General features: G+C 48.0%; 1 protein-coding gene across 1 annotated transcript in view; it reads right to left on the bottom strand.

Annotated features, from left to right (window-relative positions):
* The window catches only part of TOPAZ1 (testis and ovary specific TOPAZ 1), a 1,339,900-nt gene that overhangs the window by 157,456 nt on the left and 1,164,932 nt on the right, over positions 1-17,512 (bottom strand). The window contains exon 17 of the mRNA XM_069211977.1: positions 200-364. Coding sequence (XP_069068078.1) covers positions 200-364 — 165 coding nt within the window. The remainder of the gene's footprint in view (positions 1-199; positions 365-17,512) is intronic.

Below are 17,512 nucleotides of genomic sequence, written 5' to 3'. Positions count from 1 at the left end.
TAACACTACCCTCTGATAAGCCCACTTCATTAATGAATGAAAAGATCTGAATTGATCTTTATTAACCAATGTTATTTACAGTGTGCACAACATAATCCAGGTCTGCCTGATCCAGTAAGAATTTTGAGCAAATCATTGCAGATATGTAGATGTGCTAACAATTTAATGTTAAAATTATATGTGTGTATTTTATGCTTACCAGTAGCATCTTGTAAACCAGGTAAATGTTGCAGAACATCAAATGTTTGTTGATATAAACTCTTCTCTATTAACTGATGTGCAATCATGCAAAGCAGGTTATGTCGATTCAGGACATCCATTCTTTCACAAGGCCAGAGAGCTGTACTTATTACCCATTCCGATTCTGTAGAAAAACAGGTTAAACATTTTTAAATAAAAATGTTAAAAAAAAAAAAAGTTTTCATTGATAAAGAGAAATGCATAACAAGAGTTGACTTTCAACAGATACACTAGAAAGATAGCAACAGGAAGGACATATTTACAGAGAAAACTCTAGAACGAACAAGTTGCTTCCATTCAGTAGCACTCATTCTGGTGAATACTCTAACAGCAAATGCCTCACCTTTGACTTCTCCCCAGGTGGCAGAAGGGGTCTGGGTAACTTTATCCACAGCAGTGCTCCCATACACTGCTAAAGGGCGCTGTGAGGACCTGCACTGACTCCACATGACCAAAGAAGTGACAGAGCAGACCTGCATATAAGCGCCAAATCTGGTGGTGTTGTCACTTATCTGTTGTTTCTCTTTTTGTGCCCTCAGACTCGCAGCATGAACAATTTTGGAGTACTAACTTAGGACCTTTTTACCCATTACAAAGCAATCACTCAAAAAAACAGGGAGGTGCAGTGAGGAATCTGTAGTAAGACAAAGTACCCACCAAAAGTAATGTTTCAAAGGGAAGTAACTTGTTCTTTTGATGGATACTCCTAAATTAAGACTCCTCACCATAAAAGAGATACCAAAGCAGTCCCTCCCATATGGTGGGTTGAGGAATGTCTCAGACCAGAGAGTCCTTCAAATTGCCCCTAGTTCCGAGCTTGGCAATACCGCTTCATGAACATGTGAACTGATGCCCACGTCGCAGCCTGACAGATGCCCAAGACTGACACACTACAAACCAGCACGGTGGTAGCAGCCTTGGTGCTGCTGGAACGAAATAGGAGCCATTCTAAAGGTTGGTGCTTGGCCAGCCCATAGTAGATCTTAATGTAAAGCACAATCCATTTAGAGACAGTCGTTTTTGCCCTGCTTTCCCCATCTTTGTCCCAGAGATCCCCACAAAAAGCTGATGATCCTCCTGATTGTCCTTAGTTTGACTTATATAGAAGTTGTTAGCTCTCTTCAAATCCAAGAGATGGAGCCTTTCTTCCTCCTTCGAAGGATGAGGTGGGCAAGTAATGCCAGCAGGGAGACAGACTGCCCAATGTGGAAAGGTGTTGCAACTTTGAGGGGGGGTCTACTGCCTTTGTCCTTAGCATTAGCTTGTCCGGAAAGAAGGTAGATGGATTGAGTGCCATGAACGCTATGAAGAACACAGTCTTCAGGGTTAGTAACCTCAGTAGTGATTTACAAGTAAGTACTTGACTTGCAGTTCCAGTCTCTGGGGGTTAGCATGTCCACAGGTTGGTGTTCAAGTTAACCCAAAACATCCACCACCACCAACAAGGGGCCGGCCAGGCTTAGAGGTCAAAGTTGAGGCAAATTCAACATGGCTCCTATGAAGACTGGGGCACTCAGTTTCAGATCTTCTGGCATGTAAGTACCTGCATCTTCGGAGGGCAGAGCTGGGGGCTTTAGAGGAGCACCGGGGGAGCCACAAGTAGGCACCAAACACACACCCTTAGCGGCACAGGGGGATGCCGGGTGCAGGGTACAAACAAAGCATTGGGCTCCCAATGCTTTTCTATGAAGGGACCCCAGGGTCACTTAGATGCTGCAGGCTTGGTCCATGGGGTCAGTTTGGGAAAACCACAGGCTGGACAAGTAGGAGGGCCACCCGCTGAACGTTGCTGCACCAGTGGTCAGGTTCTCCAAGGCCTGGGGGCTGCGGGGGCAGTGACGTTTAGGTGTCATATCTTCGTTCTGAGCTTTCGCAGTCAGGGGGTACTCTGGATTCACATTGCAGGCGTCGTTGCGAGGGGAAGGAGACGTCAACCCAGTGTGGGCACTCACTCAGAATCGCCTGAGAATCCTTTCTAGCCGGTTGGGCCACCTGGACACGGGCTGTGGGTGTTGGGTGCAGGGTGGCCATGACTCGCAGATCCGGGGAGGCTCTGGAGTCCTTTAGTGTAGTTTCTTTTTGGAGAGGGGCGCTGTCCTCAGGAGTTCTTCGTCCTTTGGGGTGCAGGGCAGTCCCCTGGAGTTTGGCAGAGATTACTGGTCCCATAGGATGCCTTGCCTTCTTGTTGCAGGTTCTTTGAAGCAGGAGGCAGACCAGTAGGGCTGGGGCCAAGTTAGTCTGCGTATTCCTTCTTCTCTGCTGGGGGTCCAGCTTAGCAGTCCTCCTTTCTTGTCAGGTCACCAGGAATCTGGTGAGCTGGGTTCAGGGAGGCCCTTAAATCCTGGGTTTAGGAGCATTTCAGGGGTCAGAGGGCAGTAGCCAATGGCTACTGTCCCTGAGAGTGACCACAACCTTCTTGTGTCCATTCCCTTTGGGGAGGGGGACACAACCCTAACCCTATTGGTCCCTGTCCTCCAAAACAAGATGGCGGATTCTGCAGCGAAGGGGGTCACCTCAGCTCTGGACACCTTAGGGGTGGTCCTAGCTGGGGTGGTCACTCCTCCCTATTTTCCCACCAGACATGCTGCCGAAAGTGGGACTTTCTTTTTGGTTGGTAACTCCACTAGCTGGAGTGCCCTGGGGCACTGTAACCCGAGTCTTGAGCCTTTGAGGCTCACTGCCAGGTGCTACAGTTCCTGCAAGGGGGAGGTGTAAAGCACATCCACTCAAGACAGGCTTTGTTTCTGGCCAGAGAGAGCAAAAAAGGCTCTCACCCCATGTGGTCAGAAACTTGTCTGAAAGTGGCAGGCTGGTCAGTCCTGCACTAGCATTTTGGCTGACATATAAGGGGCCATCTCTAACATGCCCTCTGGGTGCGTTTGTCCAATAAATCTCATACTGGAATCAGTGTGGGTTTATTGTGCTGAGAGGTTTAATACCAAACTTCCCAGTATTCAGTGTAGCCATTATGGAGCTGTGGAGTTTGTAATGACAAACTCCCAGACCAGATCCTCAATATGGCTACACTGCACTTACAATGTCTAAGAATGGACTTAGACACTGTAGGGGCATATTGCTCGTGCAGCTATGCCCTCACCTATGGTATAGTGCACCCTGCCATATGGCTGCAAAGCCTGCTAGAGGGGTGACTTACCTATGCCAAAGGTAGTGGTTTATGGGCATGGCATCCTGAGAGGAGTGCCATGTCGACTTTTCCTTTTTCTCCCTACCAGTACACACAAGCTGCAGGCTCTTGTTACCATGGATACCCTTTACAAGGGACTTTATCTAGTGCCATGGGTGTGCAAACTGTGGGAAAAAAGGTACAGATTTTGGAAAAGAACACTGGTGCTGGGGCCTGGTTAGCAGGATCCCAGCACACTTTCAGAATTGGCATCAAAATCAGGCAAAAAAGTGTGTGTTGGGGGGTGGGTGGTTGGGGGGCGGAAACCATGCCACCATTGGCACTTTCCTACAGACCACCACTACCCAGCACCTGGGGAATCTCCACTAGCTCCCTGTCCAGAAAACATGACGATTCAAACTACTGACACACGCTTAGAAAGCCCCCCCCCACCACCAAGGCCCAGCATACATGAACCATAGTCTGAGCTCCCACCAGCCATCCAGAAACCTCTGCTCCGCATTTGTGGCCCTCGCACAGACACCTCAGTGGAGGCCCCTCTTTCTCCCACTTCGCTGCCAAGTCCTGGAACGCCCCCCCACCCCAACCTCTGAAGATCTCCAGGAAAAGACTTAAGACCTAGCTGTTCGATTAAGCCCAGCAACCCATCACCTGGGTGATAAGCCGTGCTATACAGGTACTAAATGACTGATTGAAATCTGTGGTTCAGCAAGTTTCTTCTTTTAAACATTGTTTTACACAAAGTTTCTATGTCATCTCACGCAATGCAAGCAGCAAATGTTATTTCCAATGCCTTTACAAAGCTATTAATAATCTTTACACATCATAAGAAACCTCTTTCTCATACTAGTACTACAGAGCTGTTCTCTGTGAATGGCTCTACAGCCAGTGACTGGTTAGTGTTGCAATGCAGAAAACTTTTGGCGCTAGCAATATTAAGCCACTACACAAACCAAAGTTTTTTTAATTGTCTTCTCTGCACAGTAATATTCCCAATCCCTGTTACTTTCATTATGTGTTCCCATACTAGGGCAGTGCACCCTGTTTACATTAGTGCCTAAACAGATTAGGAGTTTCAGAAGGGAAGTCAATAAAGGAATAGAAATTCTGGAAAAGGTGGCGGTCTTTCAGAGACAAGCTTCCATTGGTCTATTCCAAATACCATGAACCATAAAAGTGAAGCCATTCACATTTAAGGGAACTGTGCAGCAAACATTTCCTTTCTGTAGATGCAGATCACACCATTCCTAAGGAATCTGCAGATAACCCTATCTCAAACCAAGATTGGCACAGATATTTTAACAGTGATTTAGGCAACTTGAAAAGGAGATGAGTCTTCAGATCACTCCTACACCCTCAATTCAAACAATACTAATGGTTTTAAAAACGGGAATGAAAGAGAAACATGCTATTAGATGAGCAAGCTACATTAAATTTAATCACAGAAGCTCAGGGGGTAAATGCGCCTGCACACACTGGCATAGAATCTGCAGTGTCAAAGCTAAAGTGTTGCATAGCTATTTTAGACACATTGGTTTAGCAAACTAGGCCTGCCGTTGTGCACTTTAGCCCGGTTATATTTTATTTAGCAGTACTTTAGTTTTCTAGCAATAGCCACATTTGTGGCATTGTTTTATTTCCATTTATTTAATTATTCTTTTGCCTGGGAAAGCTTTACGTTCAGTAGGACATTCATTTCAATTTGTGCTTTCTTCAAGGCTACAGTTAGATAAGGTTGCCAGGAAACGTAGTAGGCTGTGTTTCCGACATTCATAGAAACACACACACTTGTACATGAGGAACATTTTTTAGAATGTCAACTATATTATTATTAAAAAAACACTGCCTCTGTCCCATACACGTTAGAGGGAGATTCCAGCCAGATGACCACGACTGCATGCGGATTGCCTTGATACAAGCTGCTTGCTTAGACTGCCGAACCTCTGGCCCACATGGAGACGGTGTATTTCTAGACCACAACCTTCGTTACTCAGGTATGAGGGTTGATGTACTCCCAGGGGGAAACCTGAAGGGCAGATTAGGCTTATTATGCTGTGCTCGACCGTAGCATAGGTAGGAGAACTACATATCACTTCAAGTGAGAGTATGGTGGGACTGGTTTTGTGTTTAACTCTCCTTGTCACATTCTTGCTTTTATTGTGTTTTACCATCCTAGTTTTTGCAATACATGCCACTTTATCTAAGATGCAGTTACTTCAATAAATCCTTATTGAACTTTATTCTGCCTCGGTTTGTCCTTGCCTGTGTGAGACTAGTGTAACTGAGAGAAAGAGATGAGATCTGATCGACCACGATTCCCCGGAGGAGTCAATTTTGTTGTAGGAAAATGCCACTGTTGGCATGGTCACCCCCCACTTTTTGCCTAGTGTTGATGCCAGCTTTGATTGGAAGTGTGCTGAGACCCTGCTAACCAGGCCCCAGCACCACTGTTCTTTCACAAAAACTGTACCTTTGTTTCCACAATTGGCCCAGCCCTGGCACCCAGTTAAATCCCTTGTGGAAGGTACCCCTGGTACCAGGGCCCTGTGGCGGCCAGGGAAGGTCCCTAAGGGCTGCAGCATGTATTATGCCACACTCAGGGACCCCTCACTCAGTACATGTACATGCACATGCACACTACTTTGCAGCCTGTGTGTACTACTGGGGGAAAAAGACAAAATCGACATGGCACTACCCTCAGAGTGCCATACGCACCAACCTCTGTCTGTGGCTTAGGTATGTCTCCCCTCCAGCAGGCCTTATAGCCCTAAGGCAGGGTGCACTATGCCACAGGTGAGGGCATTGCTGTGTAAGCACTATGCCCCTACAGTGTCTGAGTCAATTCTTAGACATTGTAAGTGCGGAGTAGCCGTACTGAGTATATGGTCTGGGAGTTTGTCATTACGAACTCCACAGCACCATGATGGCTACACTGAATACTGGGAAGTTTGGTTTCAAACTTCCCAGCACAATAAACCCATACTAATGCCAGTGTGGGATTTATTGAAAAATGCACACAGAGGGCATCTTAGAGATGCCCTCTGTATGTTAGCCCAACTGCTGGTGTATGGCTGACAGGTCTATGCCAGCCTGCCACTTCCAGACAAGTTTCTGACCACACAGGGTGAGTGCCTTTGTGCACTCTGTGGTCAGAAACATAGCCTGTCCTGGGTGGAGGTGCTTCACATCTCCCCCCTGCAGGAACTGTAACACCTGGTGGTGAGCCTCAAAGGCCCAGGCCTGGTGTTACAGTGCCCCAGGGCACACCAGCCAGTGGAGATGCCTGCCCCCCCGGACAAGACCCCACTTTTTGGCGGCAAGTAGGGAGGCATAATGAGAAAAACAAGGTGGAGTCACCCCCTCAGCCAGGACCACCCCTAAGGTGACCGGAGTTGAAGAGACCCCCCCTCCTTGAGAAATCCTCCATCTTGCTTTGGAGTGTTAGTACCAATAGGGATAGGGATAGGGATGTGCCCCCTCCCCAGAGGGAGTAGGCACAAGGAGGGTGTAGCCACCTCAGGGACAGTAGCCACTGGCTACTGCCCCTTGACCATAAACACACCCCTAAATTTATTATTTAGGGGCGTCCCTGAACCCAGCTCTTCAGATTCCGGACGACCTCAAGAAAGGACTGTTGAGCTGTAAACCCCACAGAGAGGAGAAGGAGACAATAACTGACTCAGGCCCAGCCCTACCGGCCTGTCTCCTGCTTCAAAAAGCTGCAAGAAAAGAAGCAACGCATTCTGCAACACCAGCGACAATTTTGCTGATGAAAAGCATTAATGCTTAAAATGTTTCCATGAGTGTTTGTCTCATTTATTGCCTCTGTGAGTACAAATGCAGTACAAATGCACACAATTACCCTCTCATAAGCCTAACTGCTCGCACACAACACCATAAAGTACAAGTTACTTACCTTCGGTAACAAAATATCTGGTAGAGACATATTCTAGTTGCATATTCCTTACCTTAGCATTTTCCCCCAGGCGTCAGACTGGATCTGGAGATTTTTCATAGAGCAATATACCCCTGCGCGTCGGTAGGTGATGTCGGTAGACTCTGCGGGCGTTGTAGTAGCTGTGATGACGTCAGGAGTAGTACACAGACGCCACCTAAGCACAGTGACGTCACTTTTTTTTTTAAATGACTTTCCACGCCAAAGCGCAGAGCCGCTAAGAACACGGAGATTGGTGCCCCAGAGCTAAGGGCCTGAAGGGGGAATCCCTGTCCCTAGAAACCAGTTCGCAAGCGGAGAGGATGGGTGGGTTGGTAAGGAATCTGCAACTACAATATATGTCTACCAGATATTTTGTTACCAAAGGTAAGTAACTTGTACATCTGATAGAGACTTCTAGTTGCAAGATTCCTTACCTTAGAATAGACACTCAAGCAATGCCATCCTCAGAGGTGGGATGCGAACCAAGATCATACAAGAAAGTCCTGCAGGACCGTACGACCAAAGTAGCAGTCTCGACGGACATGACTGTCCAGGAAGTAATGTTTAGAAAATGTGTGCAGGGATGCCCACGTAGCCGCCTAGCAGATATCCAGCACAGGAACTCGGCGTGCTAATGCAGTGGAAGCTCCAGCTGAACTGGTGGAATCAGCACGCAAGCCCTCAGGAGGTTGCTTCTTGGCCAAAGCATACCACATCTTGATGCAAAGAAGCACCCATCGAGAGATGGTACGTTTTTTCCCGGCCTTCCCTTTCTTTGCACCCACATACCTGACAAAGAGTTGATCGTCCACCCGGAAATCTTTAGTACGATTTAGATAGAACACCAACACTTTATCTCCTCAGAGGGGGGGTGGGGTGGGGTTAATTTCTTACCCTTTTTACCCCTGATTTTGGGAAGCTCTTGGTCGACAGTTTCAGGATCCAAGTTTCCCTGTTCTCTTTGCTTCTTGGCCTGAGCCCTAGTTAAAGCAAATATATGCTCAGGAATGCCCAGCATGGCTGCATGGGCCTCCAACTCTACTTCAGCCCAAGCTGAAGTCTCAAAGTCATTCACTAGTAGACTCTCTACAGGTAGATCTGTGGACATGTGGACACTCCAACTTTTTGTTAGGAACAGTAAAACCCCCCCAGCTGAGATCAACAACTGCCATGGGGTGGCTCACAGTATTGATATGGGCGTCTGTCACTTGGTACTGATGACCAAGTAGGTGTTGCTCAGGGGACACCATTTTTTCAGTCACCTAGAGAGACACTGGCACCTGTGTCCCTGTAGGCCTCAACCTGAAGACCATTTATTAGGGTTGTTGCTTGTACTTATCCATATTAAGGGGGCAAGCAACAAGGGAGGCAAGGTCAATTTCACCATCTGAGACTAAGACAGCCTCAGTGGTTTCCCTAACTACACCAGCTCCCACTAGACTTCCCAGAGTTAGCCCTGCTACACCCTTGGATTGACTACTGGTAGTACCACCCTTCACCACTGCTATTGCTAGGGGCACTAGTTGTAGCAGTGGGGGTAGTGGTGGCGGGAGTTCTGGTGTTTTTCTTAGGACAGGAGCAGTCTCCTGCCCTATGGACTTTGTTTCTACAAATATAGCACCAAGGCTTTTTGTTCTGATTGTTTTGGGAAGAGGATTTAGACCCACCCCCAGAAGAATTTTGTGGGTCTTTCTTAACTTTGTCCCCACCTTTGTCATGTGACTTACCGCCTTCCATCTTCTGGTCTGTCACCCCCGTATGAGCTTTCCTGCTCACCCTTGTTCCAACCCATTTGTTTGCCTTCTTTTACAATTCTTGGGGAGAGGTCAGATCTGAGTCAACCGAGTATTGGTGCAACAAATCAAACACACAATTATTCAATGCTCTCTCAACAGCAAAATGTACAAGCCCTCATAGTCAGACACTTTGCTGCCATGTAACCAGCCCTCTAAAGCTTTGAAAGAACAGTCAACAAAGTCAACCCAATCTTGTGAGGCCTCTTTTCTGGTCTCTCTGAACTTGATTCTCTACTGCTTAGTTGTGAGACCAAAACCATCGAAGATGCAGTTTTGAGAATTGTGTAATTGTCTATCCCTCCCCTTGTCAGAGAAGGACAACCAGAGGACACTGCCTTTGAGGGAACCTCTGAACTTTACAGGTCCTCTCAAGTGCAGCAAACCACTTGTAGATATCATTCCCCACATTGTATGAAGGATACATTTTGTGTTGGTTTCTGGAATCGAAGGAGTCCTCCTTGACTCTGTAATCCCTGAAACTTGAACGGCTGCTGCCACCATGAGGTGCTAACCCCAACCCCTGTCTGTCTCTCTCTCTCTATTGCCAAGGCCTCCTTATTTATGGCTAGCTGTTGCTGCTGCAGCCTCAGCCTGGCCTCCTCCAGTCTCAGTTTCCTGAGCTCTCTATCTATAGAATCGTACCCTAGAGTTGTGCAGTGTGATCCCTCAGACACTGAAGTGATCTGAGAGTGAGCAGAGGTGGATCTATGCCTAGTCTTAGTGACCCTTAATACCTATCCTCTGGAAAGGAGCCCTACCAGTGTGACCTCCCTTCCCACTACCAGCTATACTAGTTGGTCTGTTATGGCTGTGGTGATCCTTTCAGGAACCCCCCCCCCCATGTCTAGAATGTCATTTTCTACCTCAGTGGGCTTAGGGTCTACTTCTTCCTCCTCCTGGCTACCAGCTTGATCCTAGTCATCCTGGAGGAGAAGGCCTAAGAGCAGACTCTTGCTAGGGTTCCTCCCCATGTCAAACTTCCTCTCTGCACACAGCCCCTTCATTTCCTTGAAGGTCAGGTTCTCATAGGGAGAATCCATGACCTCAGAGATATGTCCAGCTGCCGACATGGTGTGTGTTAGGATTGTGTAGGGTGCACCTAACCTACCTAACACCTAGTCTCTCAAAAAGAAGTATAGAGCAAGGGCTATGTGTAGGAAGCTGGCTCTGTATATACTATATCAAAATGAGAAATAGGCAGGAGACGGGACGCAGCGCTGCTGCCAGCAGCAGCACCTTACCGCCGTCCGCCACCATGACCGTCAACGGTATTCCACCCGTCTATGGTCATAATGCAGGTGGCTGGCTGGTAGCCACGGCGACGGTATGTTGGCTGCCATCGCGGTCAATACCACCAATGCTGTAATGAGGGCCACTGGGTGCACAGAGTCCATGGGTTCTCTAAGAGGCTTGACAGAAGCAACAATACTCTATTTGTGGTAGTGAGGTCGAGCAGTTAGGCTTATCAGAGGGTAGTGTTAAGCATTTGTTTTACCCACACAGACAATAAGAGAAACACACACTCAATGACTTAACTCCAGACCAATAGTATTTTTACATAGAAAAATATGTTTTCTTAATTTATTTCTAGAACCACAAGATTCAGTGTGCAGGTAAGTACATGAAATGAAAGGTATTTTGCATAGGTATAATCAGGACTTTGAATGAAATTAACAATGTACACAGTTTTTCTTAAAATGGCAAAAAGCTATTTTAAAAGTGGACAGTGCAATTTTCAACAGCTCTGGGGAAAGAAAGCACAAGACAGTTTTGGAGGCAAGTAATTGACTTACAGGTTCAGTTTCCTGGTCATGGGTAGCACATCGTTGGGGGTTCAAGATAACCCTAAACACCCAGCACCAGGAACACAGGGCCGGTTAGGTGCAGAGGTCAAACAAGAGCCAAAATAACATGGGCCTCTATGGAGACAGGGGGTACTCCAGTTACGGGCTGCTTGCAGATAAGTACCTGCGTTGTCGCAAGGCAGACCAAGGGGGTTTAGAGGAGCACTGCAGGGGCCCCAAGTAGGCACCAAACACGCACCCTCAGCAGCGCGGGGGTGGCAAGGTGCAAATAGGGCGTTGGGTTCCCAATGGAATTCAATAGGTGGACCCAGTGGGTGACTTAGGCGCTGCAGGCAAGGCACAGGGGGGCTTCTCGGGCAAGCCACTGACTGGACATGGAGGAGGGCTGCCCGCTGGTCATTTCTGCACGGGTGGTCAGTTTCTCTCAAGTCTAGGGGCTGTAGGTGCTGTGCTTCTCCAGGAATCGGAAATCTTCCTCCTGGGCATTAGCAGTCAAGGGGGTCCTCTGGATTCCCTCTGCTGGCATACTGGAGGGGTGGAGCGGTCAGCCCAGCGTGGACTCTTGGTCTGTCTCGCCTGGGGATCTTTTTTGCAGGGTCTTTGAAGTAGGAGACAGGCCGGTAGGGCTGGGGCTGAGTCAGTTGTTGTCTCCTTTTCTTCTCTGCTGGGTTTTCAGCTCAGCAGTCCTTCTTTTATTGAGGTCGTCAGGAATTTGGTGAGCTGGTTTCAGGGGGCCTCTTAAATTCTGTATTTAGGGCCGTGTTAGGGTCAGGGGGAAGTAGCCAATGGCTACTGTCCCTGAGGATGGCTACACCCTCCTTGTGCCCACTCCCTTTGGTGAGGGGGACACATTCCTACCCCTCTTGGTCCTAACCCTCCAAAACAAGATGAAGGATTTCTCAAGGAGGGGGTCACTTCAGCTCTGGACACCTTAGGGGTGGTCCTGGCTGAGGGGAGGACTCTTCCTTGTTTATCCTAATGATCCCTCTGGAATTGCAGCCAAAAGTGGGGGCTTGTCTAGGGGGTGGGCATCTCCACTGGCTGGAGTGCCCTGGGGCACTATAACTGGAGGCTTGAGCCTTTGAGGCTCACTGCCAGGTGTTACAGTTCCTGCAGGGGGAAGGTGTGAAACACCTCCACCCAGGGCAGGGTTTGTTTCTGACCACAGAGTGCACAAAGGCACTCACCCCATGTGGTCAGAAACTTGTCTGAAAGCGGCAGGCTGGCACAGACCGGTCAGTCCTACACTACCAGGTTGGCTAGCATAACATCTCTAAGATGCACTCTGTGTGCATTTTTCAATAAATCCCACACTGGCATCAGTGTGGGTTTATTGTGCTGAGAAGTTTGGTAGCAAACTTCCCAGTATTCAGTGTAGCCATTATGGTGCTGTGGAGTTCGTAATGACAAACTCCCAGACCATATACTCAGTATGGCTACTCCGCACTTACAATGTCTAAAAATTGACTTAGACACTGTAGGGTCATATTACTCATGCAGCTATGCCCTCCCATGTGGTATAGTGCACCCTGCCTTAGGGCTGTAAGGCCTGCTGGAGGGGTGACTTACCTATGCCACACGTAGTGGTTTGTGGGCACTAAGAGGAGTGCCATGTCGACTTAGCCTTTTTCTCCCCACCAGCAAACACAACCTGCTAGGTAGTGTGCATGTGCTGAGTGAGGGGTCCCGAGGGTGGCATAATACATGCTGAAGCCCCTAGAACCTTGCCTGGCCACAGGGCCCTTGGTACCATGGGCACATTTTACAAGGGACTTAACTGTGTGCCAGGACCGTGCCAATCGTGGGAGCAAAGGTAAAGGTTTAGGTAAAGAACACTGTTGCCTGGTTAGCAGGGTCCCAGCACACTTTCAATCAAAGTTGGCATCAACACTTGGCAAAAGGTGTGTGTGTGTGTGGATTACCATGCCAACAGTGCCATTTTCCTACACTATGCCTGTACCCTAGCTTGCCTAAACTTTAGAGACTAGTTCTCTGCACTAGGTACTATGTATACCTCTAGGTAAGGAGTGGTCTTTCATGTGAAAAGCAGCTGGTGACAGAGTGATAAGGCAATTGCAAGTACTTATAAAAACAGTTAGAAACCGTGCAATTACTGAAAATCACAACCGAGAGAAATAGGCCTAGGGAGACCACAAACAATATACTAAGAAAGTGGAATGCGAAAGTCAGTCCCCCACCTAGGTAAGTCTAGTGTGTAGAGGGGAGCTGGGAGCACTAAAAGCCCAAAGGAAAGTACCACAACCCACCCCAGAAACCAGTAAAGCAGGAGTAAATTATAGTAAGTTTCCTAGAACACACACAGAGAAGGAAAGAAGAATTATGCAAAACCCGGAAGAGACTGCAAGACACCAAGAGTGGATTTCTGGACCAGAGGACCTGTGGAAGAAGGTGACCAAGTCCAAGAAGCACAGAAGAGTCCAGGCAGGGCAGGAGCCCCTACCCACCAAACAGAAGGCGCAAGAAGTGAGTCGATGTGGAAGAAAGAGTTATCACTACACCCAAGAAGACGAAGTCGAGTTCCTAGAGGATGCAGGTGATGTCCCACACCAGAAGGAGTATTGCAGTCTGGTTTGCGTCTTCGAATTCCCCCAACAAGCCTTGGCACACACAAGAGTCGCGGTTAGCGCAAAGTGGAGCTGCTGGGGACAAGGATAGACCAAGTGGACTCTACCAAGGAGGCGGAGTCAGAGGGGGCCCTTAGCAACACAGAGAGCCCACAGAAGTTCAGGCAGGGCCCACAGGATGGGGACATGAAGGTCGAGGAAGAGGCACAAGCAGCACTACGACAAAGGCTCCCACGCTGCCAGGGAACCACTCAGGAAGCTGTGCGTCACAGGATTGAGTGCTGGGGGCTGAAACTTCAAGATCCTTAAAGATCTTGTGGAGAAGATGCCAACAAATCTTGGCAGCTGCAAAGGACACAGTGCATGGGGGTACTGTCTTGTGTGGGCAGACGAGGGCTTACCTCCAGCCAAGTTGGATGGCTGGAAGAGAGGACTGTCGGGACCACTTCAGTCCACCATCCGTGATGCAGGATCCATGCAACTCAGCAGGAGAAGGGATCCAGGCAGCCAGTCGTCGATGCAGTTGGTGCCTGCAGAAGCAGGGGAGTGACTCCTTCACCCCAAAGGTGATTCCTTCTTCCTTCTGATGCAGGCTGAAGACGGGCTGTCCTCAGAGGATGCACAACCAGGGAAATGTTGCAGTTGCTGGAAGGAGCCGTAGATACAATGTTGCAGAAGGAGTCTTGCTTCTTTGTTGCAGCTTGCTGGGTCCTGGAGCGTCCAGATGCTGTTTATTCGGTCAGAAGTCGAGAGGGTGCAGAGGATTCCTGCTGGAGTCTTGCAATCCAAATCGGAGGAACCATCAAAGACAGACCCTAAATAGCCCTGAAAGGGGGATTGGTCACCTAGCTGGGTGACCACCTATCAGGAGTGGGCTCTGACGTTAACTGTTAGCACTGGCCACTCAGATGCTCCCAAGGTCCCTGCCAACCTAGAATCCAAAATGGAAAAAACCCAGGGACCCTCAGGAGGAGCTCTGAGCACCACACCTTGGGTGGTGATGGACAGGGGAGTAGTCACTCCCCTTTCCTTTGTCCAGTTTCGCACCAGAGCTGGGACTGGGGGTCCCTGAACTGGTGTATACTGGTTTATGCAAGAAGGGCACCAAATGCGCCCTTCAAAGCATAAATCCTCTGTTCTGCCTTCCTGGGCTCGAGCTTCTCAAACAACAGGATGGCAGAAACCTAACTGGCAATGCTGTAATGGCAATACTGGGGGTCCTCTGAGGAGCCCCCAGAGTGCATGGGATTATACAACCAATGCATGCAAAAGCATTGGGGTACAATTCCAACATGTTTGATACCAAACATGCCTATGTTCGGAGGTACTAATATGTAGCTGGACATAGGAAATGCCCTATGTCCAGTACATGCATAAAATGGCGTCACCGCACTCGAAGTCTGTGAGAATGGGCCTGGAGTACGTGGGGGCAGGAAGGTCTGCCGTAGGGGTAACTTATAAGTGACCTGGTGCAGTGAAAAGTGGCAGTAAAAGGGTGCTTGCACCTTTTCATGCAGGCTGCAATGGCAGACCTGCAGAACCCTTTTCTTGGGCTCCCTATGGATGACAAAATATATTCTGCAGCCCATAGGGATCCCCTGGAACCCAAGTTCCCTGGGTACCTAGGTACCATATACTAGGGACTTATAATGGGGCACCAACGTGCCAATTGTGGATGAAATACAGAGTTTTGGGAACCAGAGCATAATCACTGGGGCCCTGGTTAGCAGGATCCCAGAGAACACAAACACACTGGCATCAGGCAGAAAAAGGGGGTAACCATGCCAAGAAACAGAGTACTTTCCTACACTAGTTCTGTGTTCCACCTGAAAGTCCATCCCCTGTAGGGAACTGGACCACCTAAGTAGTTTGGGGTTTTCACCATTCATCAGTTGCAGCCATCTGAGAGGCCTTTGGTCAGTCTGAACTACGAAGTGAGAGCCAAACAGGTATGGCCTTAGCTTCTTCATGGTCCAAAACACAGCAAATGCTGCCCTCTCAATGGCACTCCAATTGTGTTCCATCAGGATTAGTTTCTTGCTTATAAAAGCAACTGGCTGGTCATGTCCATCATCATTTTTCTGGGAAAGGACTTATAACCGAATTCAACGGACATGTCAATTCAGAAAAGTTCCAAACTAAGTATGAGCCATGGAGAACAGGAGATCTTCCACTTCGGCAGGTGTCAGAACTGGAAAGTGTGTGCCAAAAATGATCAAGGAGCAAGTGTGTTCCATAGCCCCAGTGTCAACCAAGGCGGCATCCCGTGGAGTGCCCATTGATGAGTTGTTGGCAACTTCCTCCAGGAAGGGTAATGTCGTAGTTTGGACTCTTGCTCTGAGCAAGACTGCTGGTCTCAGGATGACAGTACTTTCGTTCGTAGGTGACTAAGCCTCTTCCTACAACTATTTGTAACTGTTATCCAAACCTTACCGGCTTACTAGCAGTACCTCACCGAAAACACAATAGTAAAAGGTGATTTGTAGCAGTCGCTTACGCATGGACTCGAAATACAATATCTCAGGGTTGTCGTGGTTAAACGGAAATTACCCTTTTCTCACAGATTTATAATGTCTCATACAAACAAAGGCAATAACACAGATGCAGTAAAGTTATAATAGTTTTTATTCAACATAACTGCAATTTGTGATAAGTTGCATGAACTGCAATGATTAGGATAATGAATATACCAAGCAACAGTATTGTAAAGAGGAGAGTCATTGTTATAAAGACCCCTACCATTATGCAATATAAGATAAAAATATATGTATATGTAAAAGATGGAATAAGCCCTAATACCCTAAGGAGAGTAAGTCTAACCTCCTACCTAAAAAGGAAGAGCTGGGTTCGTTAAACCTAATCTGCCAAAACCATGTCCATGAGAAGAGCCCCCCAACCCTCGTTACCTTGGAATGAGGTCTCTATCTCAGACTCCGCAGGGACACGAAGACTGGATCAGTGTCAAGATGACTGCAGCATCGGTATCAGCGATGGTGGCGATGCCCTCTGGTCGGAATCCCTCTAATTATCTGTCTGAAAGTGTGTTGTATTTATACAGATCTACAAGGTCCCCTGACAAAAGTGTTATTCATAACAATAGATAACATGCATGCTTGGGACGGCAATTAATATCAACAATCCCTCGAAAGTACAGAGAGGGAAAATCCCTAGGTGTGAATGCCTACTGTAGGTTTGTCTTTCGTGCTTGATCTTGACGCCTTGGCGCAATGACACTGATAATAGAACCCATAACAAGTGGGCTAACTATAAACAAGGCCGCCATTTTAAAGGAAAAAAATAATTAAATGGACTATGACAGAGCAAGCTAAGTAGGTTAAAAGTCACTGGGTGACGGGAGCACAAGTTTACAAGCCTACGGCTAAGCTAACTCCTATTATCCCGCTAAAACAAACTAGGATTCACTACAGTAACTCATAATTAGCTTCACGTAGCAAACGCAACCTCAGTGCGCATGTCTGGTAATGAACCCTCAGCGAGAACATCAACAGATCAGCATCTATTGCTGGTTGGGGGGGGGGGGGGGGGGGAGTGCTGCTGTGAAAGACAAACTTCCAGTGCATATTCGAAAGAGCACCAGAGGCACCGAAACACGGGCTGAACACAATAGAGAACCGGTCCGAATGACAAAGACCAGTCTCACTCCAATTGCTCCAGGAGTGCACCAAAATGCTGTATCATACGCTCACAACACAGCTGCACCGGTGGGAGCGCCTTCATTTCTCCTCGTTGCGGCGGGAGAGCCATTGCGCATAAACAAAGCAACAGCAGGATGCCAGCTAGTAAAGCCAAAGTTATCAGAAATCCCCCAAAAATACCACCGAAAATTGAGTGGATAGCTGAAGGTATCAAACCAAATAGGGAGAAGTTGTGAACAAAACCAGAACCAACAGCTTTGAAAAAATGTGCTATTCCAGTCATGCTGGACGCATTAAATATTCGCCCCACGTGTTCACCAAAGTGTCTTTGAAAGTTCGTATTTAACA

Source organism: Pleurodeles waltl, chromosome 10 (assembly GCF_031143425.1).
Source record: "Pleurodeles waltl isolate 20211129_DDA chromosome 10, aPleWal1.hap1.20221129, whole genome shotgun sequence".
Lineage (NCBI taxonomy): Eukaryota > Metazoa > Chordata > Amphibia > Caudata > Salamandridae > Pleurodeles > Pleurodeles waltl.
Note: the sequence above shows the minus strand (reverse complement) of the source record. Positions and strands in the feature narration are given on the sequence as shown.